Source organism: Lycorma delicatula, chromosome 1, assembly GCF_047948215.1.
Source record: "Lycorma delicatula isolate Av1 chromosome 1, ASM4794821v1, whole genome shotgun sequence".
In the NCBI taxonomy this organism is placed as follows: domain Eukaryota; kingdom Metazoa; phylum Arthropoda; class Insecta; order Hemiptera; family Fulgoridae; genus Lycorma; species Lycorma delicatula.
This window is the reverse complement of record NC_134455.1, coordinates 140,236,565-140,253,215: the sequence shown is the minus strand read 5'-3', so window position 1 is coordinate 140,253,215 and position 16,651 is coordinate 140,236,565. Positions and strand designations below refer to the sequence as shown.

General features: G+C 32.1%; 1 protein-coding gene across 1 annotated transcript in view; it reads right to left on the bottom strand.

The window, feature by feature from the left end:
- Positions 1-3,095: 3,095 nt before the first annotated feature.
- The window catches only part of Ube4B (Ubiquitination factor E4B), a 118,969-nt gene continuing 105,413 nt past the window's right edge, over positions 3,096-16,651 (bottom strand). Inside the window, exons 20-22 of the mRNA XM_075362502.1 lie at positions 16,007-16,181; positions 10,212-10,358; positions 3,096-4,082 (exon numbers count right to left, since the gene is read on the bottom strand). Of these exons, the coding sequence (XP_075218617.1) occupies positions 4,021-4,082; positions 10,212-10,358; positions 16,007-16,181 (384 nt within the window). The 3' untranslated portion in view covers positions 3,096-4,020. The remainder of the gene's footprint in view (positions 4,083-10,211; positions 10,359-16,006; positions 16,182-16,651) is intronic.

The following is a 16,651-nucleotide window of genomic DNA, read 5'->3' as shown; positions in this document are numbered from 1 at the left end:
AGGACAGTAAAAAGTCTAAACAAAATTTCTTTAATTCAACAAAAAACTGGATATGATAATCTATTCCATCCATTCTACTGCAGCTGATTCTATGTATATGTATGTGTATGTGTGAATTGTATTCTAGGGACTACAATATTTGATACAGTATCCATAATATTCTTCAACTCAACGCAATAATTTAGTACTTTTTTCTGCGTATAATTGTTAATTCTTTGTGACAGCAGAAGTAAACTATGTTTTTAAATAACATGACACTACAATTCAGTTTAGTTGAGTATTTTATTAAGCATTTCTGAAACACTATATTCATTTAAAATAAATCCAATTACTTAATAATAGATCTGCATACTGAATGTGTACAATTTTGAAGTAGGAAATTGGAAAAAAGTGTTAAAAAGTTTCAGAAAATACTATATAAAAGTAAAATGTAAATTACACATATGACTGATAACATTTGTTAGTGGATAAGGTAAAATAGACTTCTCAAATGGTCTTGATGTCAAAGAAATTTAGTAAATTATCATTAAATACAATCAGACAATATTAACTACAATCATTAACTCCTAAGATCAGGAGGATGACTTTAGTCACAACACCAGAAAAAATACAAACTTCAAATTTCCATCCAATGAGAAAAATTATTATTTATTATTATTTAGTTAATTTATATTACATTTAAAGTATCTATAAAATCATATTATTATTATTCAGGGTGAGAATAGTCATTGTATGTTAGTGACCAAAGTCACCTCAGGAATTTGAGGTTATCTGAACTAACATTTTTTCTTTTTTCTGTTAAAATGCCATGAAATTACTATAGAGAAGTCTGCAGTCATCTGTACAAAGACTGTACTGAGGACCAGATGGTAGAGGTAGTAAAGAGAGGGATGACTATTAGGCAAGGCAGCTCTTAAATATGGAGTGAAAAGGGAAGCTTATGGATCTTTATCAAAGGGGTAGAACTTAAGGAATCAGGTGGTCAAACTGTGCTTAATCATCAAACTGAAGAATGTCTGGTCAAGTAATTGTTAATGTTATTTGAATGAGGATTCCCTTTTGACTGCCAAAGAACTGTGATTTTTGGTAAAGAGCTACTTGAGACAGATTGGAATGATATTAAACAATTTGCTGATGGTCTGACACTAGGTTTCGAGTGGGCTGTCGTTTACGGATTGACAAAGATAAATTGTCAACTATGACGGCTCAAAATATAAATCCAAGTCATGCACAAGTAAACCGTAGTTATAATTAATTGTTATTTTGATTACTTATATGATATTCATCCAGAAAATATCAGTTTTGAGGAAATTTGTCAGATGATCCGGGTAGGTAAAAGCAATAGTTAAGAAAGGACAAAAATATTTTGATAAAGAGTACTTAGCACTTCAAAACTTGCAAGTTTGTTGCAACAGCAACAGCATACTTGTCTGCCAACTTTTGTTGTGTTTATGATATACGGGTTGCCCAAAAATGGTACCAGATATTCCTGTTCCATCAAGTGGGTAAAGCAATCCATTTTAAAGAATTGCTCTTCTTAATTATTCTTCTCTACATTCAGAAATTAAGAAATGACAAAAACATTGTTTTAATTGGGGATAAACTCTCATCCCATTCCTCATTTCGCACTCTCAAAGCTTAATCTGAAAAGAACATTTTGTTTAAATGTCTACCTTCACATTCAACACATATTTAGCCTTGTTTGCTCCACTTAAAAAACACTGGTGAACATTTTACAAAACACAAAATTTGAATTTCCAAAACTTTGAAATTAATTAATTGGCAGTGTCATGCCTTCAGCAGAAAGTTCCATAATGAGTGATTTCATAAAGTCTGGGATTCCTCCACTTGATAGAATTGAGGTTCTGAAGGCTTTGCCATGAATCAAACTATCCAATACTGGTAATTCATGTAGTACCATTGAAAATTCAACTGATGCTCTTTCAAGTGATATTCTTTCTTTTTAAAGGAAAAAAGATTTTAGTTTAAGTTGTAATTCAATATCAAAATAAATTAGTTTAACTAAAATATATATATAAAATAACCCCCAAGTTAACTTATTTGATGCATGTAAAAGCAAATTGCACGCAAACCTTTATTTTAAAACATGGAAAATTTAACCATTGTTATCCCTAACCAATACAATTACAATATTCTTAAAAAAGTAGTATAACATCAAACATTTTTTTTAAACTGTAAGGAACAGAGCAGTCAACAAAGAACATTTACAGAAAATGTAAGAGATCATCCACAGTGTAAACATAACATTTAAGGAGCCATCAAAGCCAACTGCTAACATAAGAAATATTTATTTATTGATATGAGATACTGAAAGAAACAAGCATTAAATCAAGACTGATCAAATGAATGATTCTCATAATTTTAATCGTTTTCTAAAATAATGGAGAACTTTTGATAAAAGTTTATAAAACAAGACAAGAAGATCCACTTATTAAAGTTTCACCAATTTTATCAATCAATACTTTACAATTTAAACTATTAGAATCATGAAAAATCACCATAAATTTTTAAATTAATTAAGAGCAAACTGTTTATTTTTGTCAGTTATGAATACTACAGCAATTTAAAAATTTATCTATATGAAAAAAAGAAATACATTTAAACATTTAAAACAACATTTGTCATGACATGACAAAAAATTGCATAATGACATCATTGTGGCTCCCAATGATCTTGATTACTGACATGGCTAAAAAATTATATTATTATAACTAATTTCCAGAGACCATAACAATTTAGCCAACACTGCTTTAAAGTACACAGTTTAGTCTATTAAACAATATTTTTTAAAGAAAAATAAGGCCAGATATAATAATAATAATAACAATCGCTGTAAATTAATAGAACACAAACAAAAAATACTACTTTTTAAATACACATAACTATAGTGTAATAGTGATAATACAGTTTTGTTTATGGCGATCAGTAAATGCAGACAGCAGCGAACACCTTTTATACAAAATTTAGCACATAAGCAAATTTATAAAATGCAGAATATAAACACCACAAATCTATGTAATACATGTTACTTTTAAAATAAAGTAAAAGGAAAGTAAAAATCACTTAAAGCAACATTAAAACACAGAAATTATATTAACAACTTTATTTCACTTTTATTATTATTCTTCTTTACTGATTTGCTAATATCACAGAGTATTTCATATAAGTCATTACAGGCACAATTGTGACCAGCTGACTGCTGCCTAAAAGTATTAAGAGTGGCCCTGAATGACCTAAAAAGAGAAATGGCCAAGAACTACTAAGTTAAAAAAAAGAAAAGAAAAATCAACAACAATACAAGTTATTATTGCCATTAATCTGTGTAATTACTTTTTAACGATAAATTTTACTGAAATTGTTAAAAAGAAGTTTTGTTGACTAGAAAATAAAAATGTATTTTTTAATATTACATGTGTATCAATAATTTTTTTTATTATAAATTTTGATTTATATTAATAGAATAAATAAGAAAAAAATTAATGAATGGAAAACTATCAATCACAAAATTTATAAAAAAGAAACATTACAATAATACCTTGGTGAACATTGCAAGAACAGTAATCATTTTATGACAAATCTACATACAAAAAGCGATTTTATTCACTTACTTTTTATTACGAATGAATAAAAAAACGTTTATAAAAAAAAACCACTGCAACATTACACACCTCATTCACTATGGATAAAAATAAGTCCATCATTTCATCTCTAATGTTTTCACAAAGGGAAACAAGCCACTTAATTAATAATTATAAAGTATTTACGTAATCATTTAGTTCATAATAAACTGATCTATGAGAAAAAAATAAACAAATAGATGCCCTTTATTGGTTTTAAGAGTACATTATGAGGTCGCACCAGTTTTCGTTGCACAACACTTGCTATATAATGTACATATATCAACACTTGCTATAATGTACATATTATCATAGAGATCATAAATAGTCATTATATAATTATATAATTAAGATTATGACAAATCCGTTTTCATGGTCTTCATTATGATACATTTTTATGTTTATTTTGCTTCCAAGCTTCAATGCGTTCTTTCAGTTCAGGAGCTGTAAAACAAAGAAAAACAATTTAACAAAAGAAAATTTTTTAAATTCTTTTAGTGACCTGGCCTATGTTAAAAAGATATAAAATAAATAATATATAAAAGATTATACATAGGTATGGTTTATAAAAATTAAAGAATGTAAAAATGACAAATAATAGCATTCATTCATTAAAAATGTTTAAAATCCATATGTGATGAAAATTTAATTAAAATCTGACACTACAAACATTAAGACCAAATATATTATATTACTGATCAATGTTATCCAGTTTATTTTGATGATTTTCATAAAAGCCAAGTAAATGCTACATCAGTACAGTGGTCTTGCAGAGTTGACATTTATACAGGATTTGTTCAGGAATATGTTGTAAGATTACAATTACTGCATTTACTCTTGAATCATAACTTCAATTACCTCAACCTCAGATTTATCTACCACATCAGTATGACGATTGTTTAATTTTAACACATCAATATTTTCTTGTTAGGGATAATAACACTTATCTTGGAGCTAGAAACATCTTTAATCACATCTTTAACACAATGTATTCACAATAGTGGATAAAGCACAACGCAAATTATGAGGTCTTTTCAAAAAGTAACCAAATTTTTGTGACATGTTTTATATATATATACACCAGTTGGGCCATATAAAACCAGTCTCAGCTGCTTAACACAGTATCTTCTGACACAATGTATCAGAAGATAGTGTGTTTGTCACAAATGCATATTAATTAAAGGTCACTGACTCACTCATAAGCTTTCACCACCCTTCCCCTTACATTTAGGGAGTCTGTACTGTTGTGCATCATGGTGTTTTAAAATTGAAAAGAGTGTTTTTATTGTGAAGAAATATGTTCACACAACTTCAATAAATTTGATTCATTAAAGATTTCAAGGGACATATCCTTGAAGGAATGTTCCTGTAAAATCAACAATTCAAGATTTAGTGAAAAAACAATCTAAATTTCTGGTATTCCATAAATCAGCATCTCTCAACCTTGAGGGGTCATGAAATTGGCCTAAAACTTTACACTAAATAATAATGAAATCATTTTATGAAAAAAAAATGAATTTATTATAAACATTTCACTTACATTTACTTGACATGTGTATTTATTAATGAGATGGTTGCATCTGTTTTTCATTTAAAAAATTCTCCATATGTGGAGGATGTATATTATAAGAAATACAAAAGCAAACTGTTTTCAAGTGATAAAAGATGATTCCTATATTTAATTTTTAGAACCATAAATGAAAAATCCTTGTAACACAGATTAATACAAAAGGGATTAATACTTTCAATGCTTCTGTGACTAAATTGACGAGCAAACCAAACTTATCTAAATCTTCAATGTGAATTGTAGTTGTAACATTCCATTGGCAGACGTTTCGATGAGCTGATTGTGAATCTCAACGGGTAACTTAAGCAACTTTTTCACTAAATGAATTTAGTATTCATCTCTTCGAGAAATCTGTTTTATCTTCTTGAAAATACTCCACCAATTTAGTTCATACAAATGCATCTTCATGCTATCCAAACTGATGAAAAATAGTGCTTCTTCATCCAAAAATTGGATGAAGAAGTGCTCAATACAATCAGAAGTGCGTGGAAACATGTCAAAATGTTTCCACTCAGTTGGAAGACAAATAATTCAGTTATCAAGCTTCTTAATGAAAACATGAACTTCGTTGGTCATAATAAAATGTTTTTAACATATCCTTGTAAATTTGAATTCAAGTTGTTGAAATGTGATAACAGATCGGCTAAGTAAGCAAACAGCAACATATACTCATTATTCTGTAAAAACATTGAGAATGGTGTTTGTTCATCCTGGAAAAATATTATTATTCATCTCACAATACCAAAAACCAGGTTAACAGGATTTTATGATATGGATGTTTAGTTTCCAAGTGTCAAATTTATTTTGCTGGCTTTGTGCTTTCATCTGAGAAGACTTGAAAGCAAACAATGCATAAACAATGCACTGTGGCTTCCATCAGTTATCAGTTATATAATTTAAATAACTGTCATTGTAAAATCTTTTCTTTTTATCAACCAATTCACAGGATGTAGATGGCTCACTTCATTTTTTCACAAATTTATGCTGTGTGAATAAGAATCTAATTGAAAAAAAAAACAGTTACACCATTTAACCGCACAATAAAAAACTGAAACCTCAATTACTATTATTTTCAATGAAACTACGCTTTTAAAAACTTCAATAAAGGCACAATATGCATGCTTTGCATTCAAAATTAAACCAACATTCTGTGATCCCTTGTGCCTCCTTTATACTGCTGAGAGCATGACGTGTTTAACATCTTTATCCAAACATGAATTTTATAACACTAACAGAAACATCAGTCTCTAAGGACCGATGAACTATTTCTTTTTATATTCTCTTTTTGTCCCACAAAGTGTTGCTAAAATATTACGTAAATTCCTAATTATGCTCCTAAAAACCAAATTAAACTGCTTTAAATGTTTTTAAATTTATTTTTTATTAGTAAAATAAAAATATAAAAGTCAATTTTTAAAAAGAGAATTTTTTGCATGATAATGCATGAGAGGAGAATGGAGGAAGTGTTAGGAGAAGACCAATTTAGTTTCAGGAAAAGTATAGGGACAAGGGAAGCAATTTTAGGCCTCAGATTAATAGTAGAAGGAAGATTAAAGAAAAACAAACCAACATACTTGGCGTTTATAGACCTAGAAAAGGCATTCGATAACGTAGACTGGAATAAAATGTTCAGCATTTTAAAAAAATTAGGGATCAAATACAGAGATAGAAGAACAATTGCTAACATGTACAGGAACCAAACAGCAACAGTAATAATTGAAGAACATAAGAAAGAAGCCGTAATTTGAAATGTGGTGCTATAGGAGAATGTTAAAAATCAGATGGGTGGATAAAGTGACAAATGAAGAGGTATTGCGGCAAATAGATGAAGAAAGAAGCATTTGGAAAAATATAGTTAAAAGAAGAGACAGACTTATAGGCCACATACTAACGCATCCTGGAATAGTCGCTTTAATGTTGGAGGGACAGGTAGAGGGGAAAAATAGTGTAGGCAGGCCACGTTTGGAATATGTAAAACAAATTGTTAGGGATGTAGGATGTAGAGGGTATACTGAAATGAAACGACTAGCACTACTAGATAGGGAATCTTGGGGAGCTGCATCAAACCAGTCAAATGACTGAAGACAAAAAAAAAATGCATGATAGGAAAATAATGTATGATAGTACAATGTTTTTGTAAATATTTATAAAAATTTTCAAATTTTTTGTTAAAATTTTAAATAACATATTTTTTATTTTTGAAAACCCTTTATCGAGCATTTATATGAAAAGAACTAAGATATAAATGTTTTGTTAACTTAAAATCATAAACTATGCAATTTTCACAGTGCCTAGTTGTTGGTTCAATGTTTTCAGCCTTTACACACGGTGAAATGCACATTCATTTTTCTTGCAACATTCAAGACAGACTGGGATTTGACAAATGACACATTTATACTATGTTTTCCTTTCTTTAATTGAGGGGCATTTTCCAAAGGTTTTTCTCTTGGGCATCTTATCATAGAGTTCTCCAAAATGTCCTTGTTTCTGCTCTTCACAAAGCATTTTCATTATGAGATCCTTCATGTCCCTTCGAACATTTGGCATTTCCAGTCTCCTTCTTAGATGGAGTTCACAAGTGTTTTGGCAAGTTCTTTAGTGAAATAAAATCTTGTCATAATTTCTGTGTTGATGTAGCATGTGTACAAAATGTGTGCATTCACACTTGCAATGTTGGCAACTCTATAAAAAACCGCTAAGGCTCAGTGCCTGGATCTCCTGTTTGATGCACACATGGCACATTTCGTAACCAAAATATCCACACCACATTTTGTGGTGTTGTAGTAATATATAATCTCTGTAGTTCTTTTCTTCATTTATTTTGATGCTGTGATGCATCATTGAAATTAAAACCACTGCTCAGTTTTTCTTTGAACAAATGATACCAATGTTTTACTCCCATTGAACATAAAACAAGCTGAATTTAGAGGTTGATCTAAACAGGGAAAAAATACAATGGGTGTCTTCTCTTTTTATTTTTTCTCATGGTGTCTAAATTAAGTTAGGCCTCGTTTTTCAAGCTGGTCGGTAACCTCCATACTTGAAAACCAATTGTCTGCTGTGACATTATGGTGACTTCCTTCGATTGGTTTGCACAGTCTAACAGTGGCTTGAATTGGTTTGCTGAAGTTGTACTCTTTAGGAGCGAGTCCTATTCAATCACTTTCCTTTCCCATATAAATATAGGGATTACACAAAAAGGATGTTTTGGCGTTTGCCAGGCACATAATTTTTATGCCATATTTGCACAGTTTCTTCAGCATATACATTCAGAACAACAGGACTAACATTACAACTGTTATGTTTTCTGATAAACTTTTCCACTTTGGTGAACATTTCTGATATTGCAGCTGCTTTATCACAAGCTTTCCTTACATGTCAGGTCAAATCGTCAAATCTCAAACGAGAGTAAATTTTTAAAGTGCTTTACTAACATAGATGCACTGAAAAGTGGCCTACTGATAACATCTTTAGTTAACATGGATGTAATGGTTTCATGGTTAGATTTTTAAAACAGAGAACAAAAGCAATATTGCTAATTACAGCATTTATTTAATATTGTCAGTATCACGGTTATATGACTTACTCGTTGAATCACCTAATTTATTTCTTATTGCTAAACTATTTCATCAATTATGTTTGAATAAAGCAAGATATTCCATATTTCTATCTTTTCAGGCTTGTTTCCTAAACTTTTTGCTACTCCAGCCAAGCCTGGCAAACATTCTCTAATGAAGTTGTGCACTGGTGTTCGCACCAAGTGCACAAATGAGCCAAGTCATCCTTGGCTCATTTGTGCACCAAGGATAACATGATCCACATTCATTCTTACTCATTTGGCCTGAAACATATTCTGGCAAGTTCTTACAAACCAGAACAATTTCGTTGTCCAACTCACCATCCCTCCCTGCATCTTCAAACCCTGTTTCAGTGTCCGTGACCTCTGTATCTTCATTTGACACTTCACCAAACAACACATAATCTAAATGAGTGTCAGAAATGTCCATGGACTTGCTTATTTTTGAGTCATTATCATCTACTTCCAATTCTTCAAACATCATGTTATGCGTTCGTCATATTTTTTGTGATCAAAAGCAACCTGCCTACTGATACTTGGATGGTCTATATTCACCCACATTATAAAATGTCTTACTAAATATATACATCAACACTATCTACAAAATGTTTTTTGCAGAATATATTACAAATTACACACTGTTTACAGAAACAATAAAACTTTTATACTGATAAATACACAATTAATAAATACAAAGCGTAACATATACAGAAAGATCCAGTATGACAAACCAGCACGTAACAACACACACAGAATTATCTGGTCATACAGACCAGGTAAGTTTCACACAACAATAAACCACTGTCAAATACTGCCTTAAAACTGGTGAAAACAGGTTTGTTATGGAGAAGGGTAGTGAGGGGGTAAACTACTGAGCAGCCTAGTGCAGGGATACTACCATACGAAAACTAAATTTCTCTATAGTTTCAGATTCCATTGTTTTGATAAAGATGTTAAACATATCATTTGCATGTTTGAACATGATGTTCTCACACCAAATATTATTTAAGCAAACCAAATAATAAGGACGTATGTACTGGTCAAGTTGGAACCTGTAAATTACTAATGTCTGTACCAGTTCACATACATGTATGTTCATATCAGTCACTATCAATGCAGCTAAATAGTTTTAACTAGGTTTTATTGGGTTGTGGTTGGGGGGGGGGGTCATGGAATATTTATTATATTTTTTTTTTTACATTTTAGGGGGTTGTGGGGCTAAAAAGTTTGAGAATCAATACCACAAACGAAAATCCTACAAAAGCACTAAACAAAAATTTAATTTTTTTAAAAATTTAACTCTTTTGTATCTTGATCAGGCTTAACATTTTTCCTGTTACAAATTTCATCTTCCAGTGACTAATTGGGTGACAGTCTATTGTTGTTTCTGAAAATAAATAATTTACAAAATCAAATAATCTATAATTACCAGGTTGAAGCATGTCTTCTGAGAGAGGCTGCCGGCTAAATGGATCTGTGGATGAGTTGAGCAGATGTCGCATAATGACTGAACGGTCCATAACTTTACCACTAGGAAGCATAACTGGATCATCCATTAATGTATCCATAAGTGGATCTATTAAAATTAATGCAATAAGGATCATTAAGTATTATGTATATAAAACTAACTTAAAATTAAATCACCATATTTTTTTGGAATCAACAAAGTAAACTGCATGAAATTAAAGTTATAAATTATTGAGAAAAAAAAAACAAAAATTAAAAAATAAATCTCTGAATAAAAGTATCTTTTAACAACAAAAATTCTCAAAGGTAACAAAGACTGTAAGATGCTCATAATTTCTATGAATACACTGATGCTGTAAAAATTCTTCCAAAGGATGTAATTATGATGTAAATATACAGCTATGCTGAACTGCGAGGAGTAGTGAAATGTATATTAATGTATACCTGCAAAATGGCAGAACAGCTAGACTCAAATTGAATACAAAGTTTTTACACAGGAATAACTGAAATTAATAACAAGAATTTACATAAATAGACTCACTTTAAAAATAAAAATGTATTAAGTTACAATTTATTTTTATTTGAGTATTCAGCAATATCACATCTCATTAAATCAGTGCTACTGAAAATGGATATGTGCAAATTCTATTCCTACATACGGATTCCTACCAGACTCATTCTGTTCTATAGGTATACATTACCTTGAAAAAGGAAGTAAATATGATACAAAAATCAATTAAATTTAAATAATGAAATGATGTTTAACTTTCCTAGCATCTTCAAATTTATTCTCTCCTTGCTACTGATAAGGAGTTACTAGTTATATTAAGTACCTTTATTATGTTTTGTTTATAAAAATACTCAATGAAATCTCTTGACTATTTTTAAAACTTGTAAAATGATTCTAAAATTTGTAAAAATATCAAACTTCACTAAGCTACTTTAAGGTGCCTATGATGTAGAAATTACACAGGTCAGTGAGCAGAGAATACAGTTCATATTCTGTGCTCTCTAGCATCTTCAAATTTATTCTCTCCTTACTACTGATAAGGAGTTACTAGTTATATTAAGTACCTTTATTATGTTTTGTTTATAAAAATACTTAATGAAATCTCTTGACTATTTTTAAAACTTGTAAAATGATTCTAAAATTTGTAAAAATATCAAACTTCACTAAGCTACTTTAAGGTGCCTATGATGTAGAAATTACACAGGTCAGTGAGCAGAGAATACAGTTCATATTCTGTGCTCTCTAAGCAAACTTTACTTTTAAAATAATGTAAAAATATGTTATGTAAACTCTTATGAGGGTGAATCAAATACAAACTTTTTTTTTGTTGATGCACGGCTAATGGCGAGGGGTGTGACTTCTGTGTTGTACATAGGGATGCATGGAGGGGATCCCACTCTTAGAAATCCAGCTCACTACTTTTTTCTAGTCAATATCACAATGTCAGAGCAGGAGGTGTCATCGCACATTGCACAACATATTAATATTAAATTTCTTATGGCGGTGTGAAACCATCCAAAATTTTGAGAAGACTTCAGGCATAGTTCAAGGACAACACACTTAAAAAAGATTCAAGTGTATGATTGGTATAAGTTTTCTGAAGGATGAGAACCAGTTCAAAATGAAGGTCACCATCGTCTCCCAAAGACTAGTACTACTGCTGAAAATGTTCTATTATTTGTCGCCTCATCAAGGACAAACGTTGATTAACAATTACATAAATTTCTTCTGAGATTGGAATAAGTTACGGCAGTGCTCAGGCAATCATTACTAGTGATCTTGGATTTAAAAAAGTGGCAGCACGACGGGTCCCTCGTCTTCCACAAAAGGTCAGAAGCTCTATCAGCTGGAGATATGCCAGCGGTTAAGTCATTACCAACCAAGCTGAAGGAGAATATTTTTGTATCGAATGAATCATGACCTGGAATGAAACTTGGGTGCACCATTACAACCCAGAATCAAAACAGGCAAGTATGGAGTTGCAAAAAAAGGGAGAATCCCACACCCATTAAAGCCAAAACTCGACTGTCAACAAAGATTCTGGCCATAGTATTTTATATTTTAAAGGAGTTTTGTACATTGATTTTCTCTGTGAACATCATAGTGAATTCTGTATACTACTGCCAACTTTCAGATAAAGCAAAACTCTCAAAAAGACATCAATTTCTTATGTGCGACGTCATTCTACTTCACAATGCTCGACCCCATAATGTGGCTCAAACTCAAGAAAAAATTGAGTCCTTATTCTGGACTACACTGAAGTCCTCCATACAGTTCAGACTTATCACCCTGTCATTATTAGTTGTTTGGGCCACTAAAAGAAGCAATTGGAGGACAGAAATTTGAAAATGATGCTGCTGTTGAAGAGTTCATGCACAATTGGTTGACATAACACACCCACCTTTCATTTTACAATAAAGGGATCAAAATTCAAACAATGGATTGTTACCTATCCACTGCTACCTATCCACTGGAAAAAATGTGTTAATATTGTAAATAGTGTTAATATTGAAAAAATGTGGAAATATTGTACGTTTTATTATTCTTCAATAAATTATAAAACAAAAATCCATTTTGTATTAGATTTACCCTCATAGTTATGCTTAGTAATTATTCCCAACTTGATAATAGCACAGTTAAAGAAAAATAATAATGTTTGATCTGATTAACCTTTTCCAGTTCCCCAATGTATTATATCATTCTGTATATTGATAAAATTGGCCTCAGTTATGATATATCATAACTTAATATTAATATGTTAATAAAATGCCTCTTTTTATTTTTTCTCAGTGCAACATTGTTTTATTGTTATAAATTTATTTATTCAGCATATGGCAACCAAGACACAACACCAATCACAGTCAAAAAAAATTACAAACAAAGATTTAATAAATTAATATAAGCTACTGATTCTAGAGTCGCCATCAGGAAATCTTCAGGAGTCCCTTCATAAGCTGACCTAGGGCAAACTTCTGTGATGTTTAATAGTTTTTTTTTTTCACCACACTCGCAAAGGGGCATCTGTGTTTTACCCTATTTATACAGGAAATAGGCACACCTACCATGCTGATTTCATATTCTGTTTATTGTTAACCATGTCTTACGTGGCAAGTCAAAACCTGGTGGCTTTTAATTTATACATGGGATTTGGTTATTCTGGTTTGTGGTCCATTCTTGATGCCAGGCGTCAGTTAGAATTTAGGTTAAATCTTTCCTCTGTGGCAGCATTGCTGTTTTGATAAGTGGCTTTCTAGATCAAAGGCGACCATGATTGGCATCCTCAATGTCCTCATGTATTGGTAGGTTTCGATTGTCCATAATTTTCTTGTACTCTCTTATAAGAACGTTCATGCAGCGCAGATTTAGTGGTGGTATGTGGTTCAATACTGGGAGCATTCCACAGGATAACCTGATAATCCTGGCAATCATTCTCATAGTGTTATTAAGTTTGGCATCAATTCTATGAACATAAGGGTTGTTAATCCACACTAGCGCACAATATTCCGCAGCCGAGAAGATGAGGTTCAGAGCTGACGTGCGCAAAGTGGAAGCTGATGCTCCCCACATAGTTCCACAGAGCTTATGTATAATGTATAAGGTGCTCCTTAAATGAAAGCGTACTATCAAATGTCACGCCTAGGTATTTTGGTGTCCTATTGTGAAAGAACCATGTATTCCCAAATAGAATTTTAAGCTCCCTATTAGCGAGCTTGTTACTTAGATGGAAGCATGATACCCATGTTTTACTAGTATTTGGTTGGAGGCGCATCTTCGGAAGTATCTTTACAGTTTCTCCAGGTCAGCCAAATGATCAACATTTTGTTGTTTGCCAGTCATCGGCGTAGCCATGCTTTTTAGATCTTGTCTCTGGCATGTTCGCAACATAGAAGCTGAAAAGGAGAGGCGCAAGTACCGACCCTTGTGGCAGGCCATTCTTGAGTTTCCTTGGTGAGCTTATATCAGATCCCGATATAACATGTCGTTCAACATGTTATTAAGGAGGCGAGCTGTTAGTTTGCATGGGATTACATGGAGGACCTTTCAAATCAATTCTTCTCTCCAGACAGTGTCTTAAGCAGCTGATAAATCAATGAAGGCAGCAGAGGTTTTAAGATTTCTTTGGAACTCCGCTTCAATGTATGTTATGAGCAAGAGAACTTGGTCGGTGTAACTTTGTTTTGACCTAAAGCTTGCTTGTTCAATCGGTATAATATCAAATATTCTCTGACAGATTCTGTTGCAGATAAGCCTTTCTAGTAATTTATATGTCACTCTGGGTACGCTACCGGTCTAAATTATGTCAGTGACGAATCTGAGCAGCCAAAGTTTTGGATATTTTCTGCAGTTTAATAAAAATTTTCGGATTGATGACATTGAATCCTGGTGCTTTTCCTGGAGCAACATCTTTTGAGTGCTGACTCACTCTTCAAGTGTAAAAGGATGAACATACTCAGTCTCTCCTGCCTCTTTCCTCAAGCTTCTTAGTTCGCATTTTATCTCAATTGTGTGCGCCCTGTCTCTTGGTGCTTTGGATTTTGCCACTACGTAAGACGCTACTGTGTTTGGGGAGACATTGGCTTTTTGTCTCTGAATAGGAGATCCACTTCCTAATTTCTTAGCAGAGTCCACACATGACGACTCGAGATCTGAAAGTACAGGCTTCCTACTGTTTCTGACCATTTCTGTTGTCTTGCAGCATCAAGGCTGCAGAGAAGCTCGTCTCCCACGTCTTGATCGCTCGTCTCAAGGAAGCTTTGATAGAGAACTTTGCTGTTTTGGGACCACCCTGGGATATAATCTCTGTGAAACCCACTAGGGATGCACTTCTTAGCGGTACTTGTTGCTGCTCCAATAAATCTGCTATAGTTTTTGCTGATTGGTGGTATCCAGCCTAGACATTTATCCAGATCCCAAGAAAAATTTTCCCAATTCGCCTTTTTGAAGTTCCATCTAGGGCGAGGGACAGAGGCCACGAGTGAAATTTGGCTACCTGCCTCTATAATATCTGGACGGTGCTGGCTGTGGGGAAAGTCGCAGAGAACTTTTCACGTGACCAGCAGCGGCCAGCTTTTGCTGTCAGTTGAGGTAAAACACAGATCTGGGTTATACTCCCGCCTCCAAGCCGCTGATTTAAAAGAAAATTGGTCTTTAGCATCAAAGACAAGACTAAGATTCTCATTCTCAGCCGATCTCACCAGAGCCTCACTGTTCACATCCATCACAATCCTTGTATTTCCACTGCTTGTGGTGGCTACTAAATCACCCAAGTAATTGTTATAAGATTTTAGTATGACAATAAATGTTATTAGTATAACATTAAAATCTTTATGATTTTGGTTAAAATCTTGATGTTTTAGCCAGCTAAAAATAAAAATGGAATATTATCTACAGAGGAAAATATTATAAAAATCCTGCTTATATGACTTAGTTTTAGTTTTATCATTGTTGTATGATAACATTTCTCAACAGCTACACAGCATGTTTATAAGTATAAATGATACATTTCAAAGTTGTTTTTTCTGAAAGAAATTATGTACATTTCATAACAGCCCTTGTGGTGAACAGAGTTGTCAATAGCAGGGCTGAGCTTTAATGTTTCAATATCCTTGTACATAAGCTACCACATAAGAAGTCATGATTAAAGGATTAAAGTAAAATGGTTAAAATGTTTTAACAAACACAAATAAAAATATTATAATTACTATAACTTAAAATAGTTTTAATTGTTAATGAGAAAACAAATTCACCTCTGAACTCATCAGGTGCATCATTGTAATCTACTTCCCGTTTTATATTTTGAATTGCAATTTCAGTAGCTCTCTGTGCTAAATTTCTGAATTTCTCCAATTCAGCACCAGTCTTTATACGAGCTCGTTCCATTCGAAGGGCAGCATCATCAAATAGTTCTTTACGAAAAGATCGCTGAAACAATTAAATGAACATCAACAAACAAATTATCAACAAAAAATTAAGAACTTGTAAAAAAAGTTTATTAAAAAAACTCTAAACTTGTGTGGGAATACTGAATAAGTTTTTTTTGGTGTAAGAAAAATGCCAAGTCCGACTAGGATTTGAAACAGAGACAACATGGTGGGCTACAACCAATCCCACCATGAACATTGAAACTTTGTAAACACTGAATAAACAAAATGATATATTTTTATTACTACAAGCCAAGAATTAAATTAATTAACATCAAATTGTTAAATACAACAGGATTAGTTTGGTTCTCATAAAATTGCATAACAGAGATTTTTCTGTTATAAAACTATATTACTATTACAAGAGTGGTTATGATACAAAATCTGAACCAAGGAAAAAAACAAGTCTCAAAAGTTATATAATTTAATAAAGATAAAAACGAAAATATTATTTTGTATGAAATAAACAAT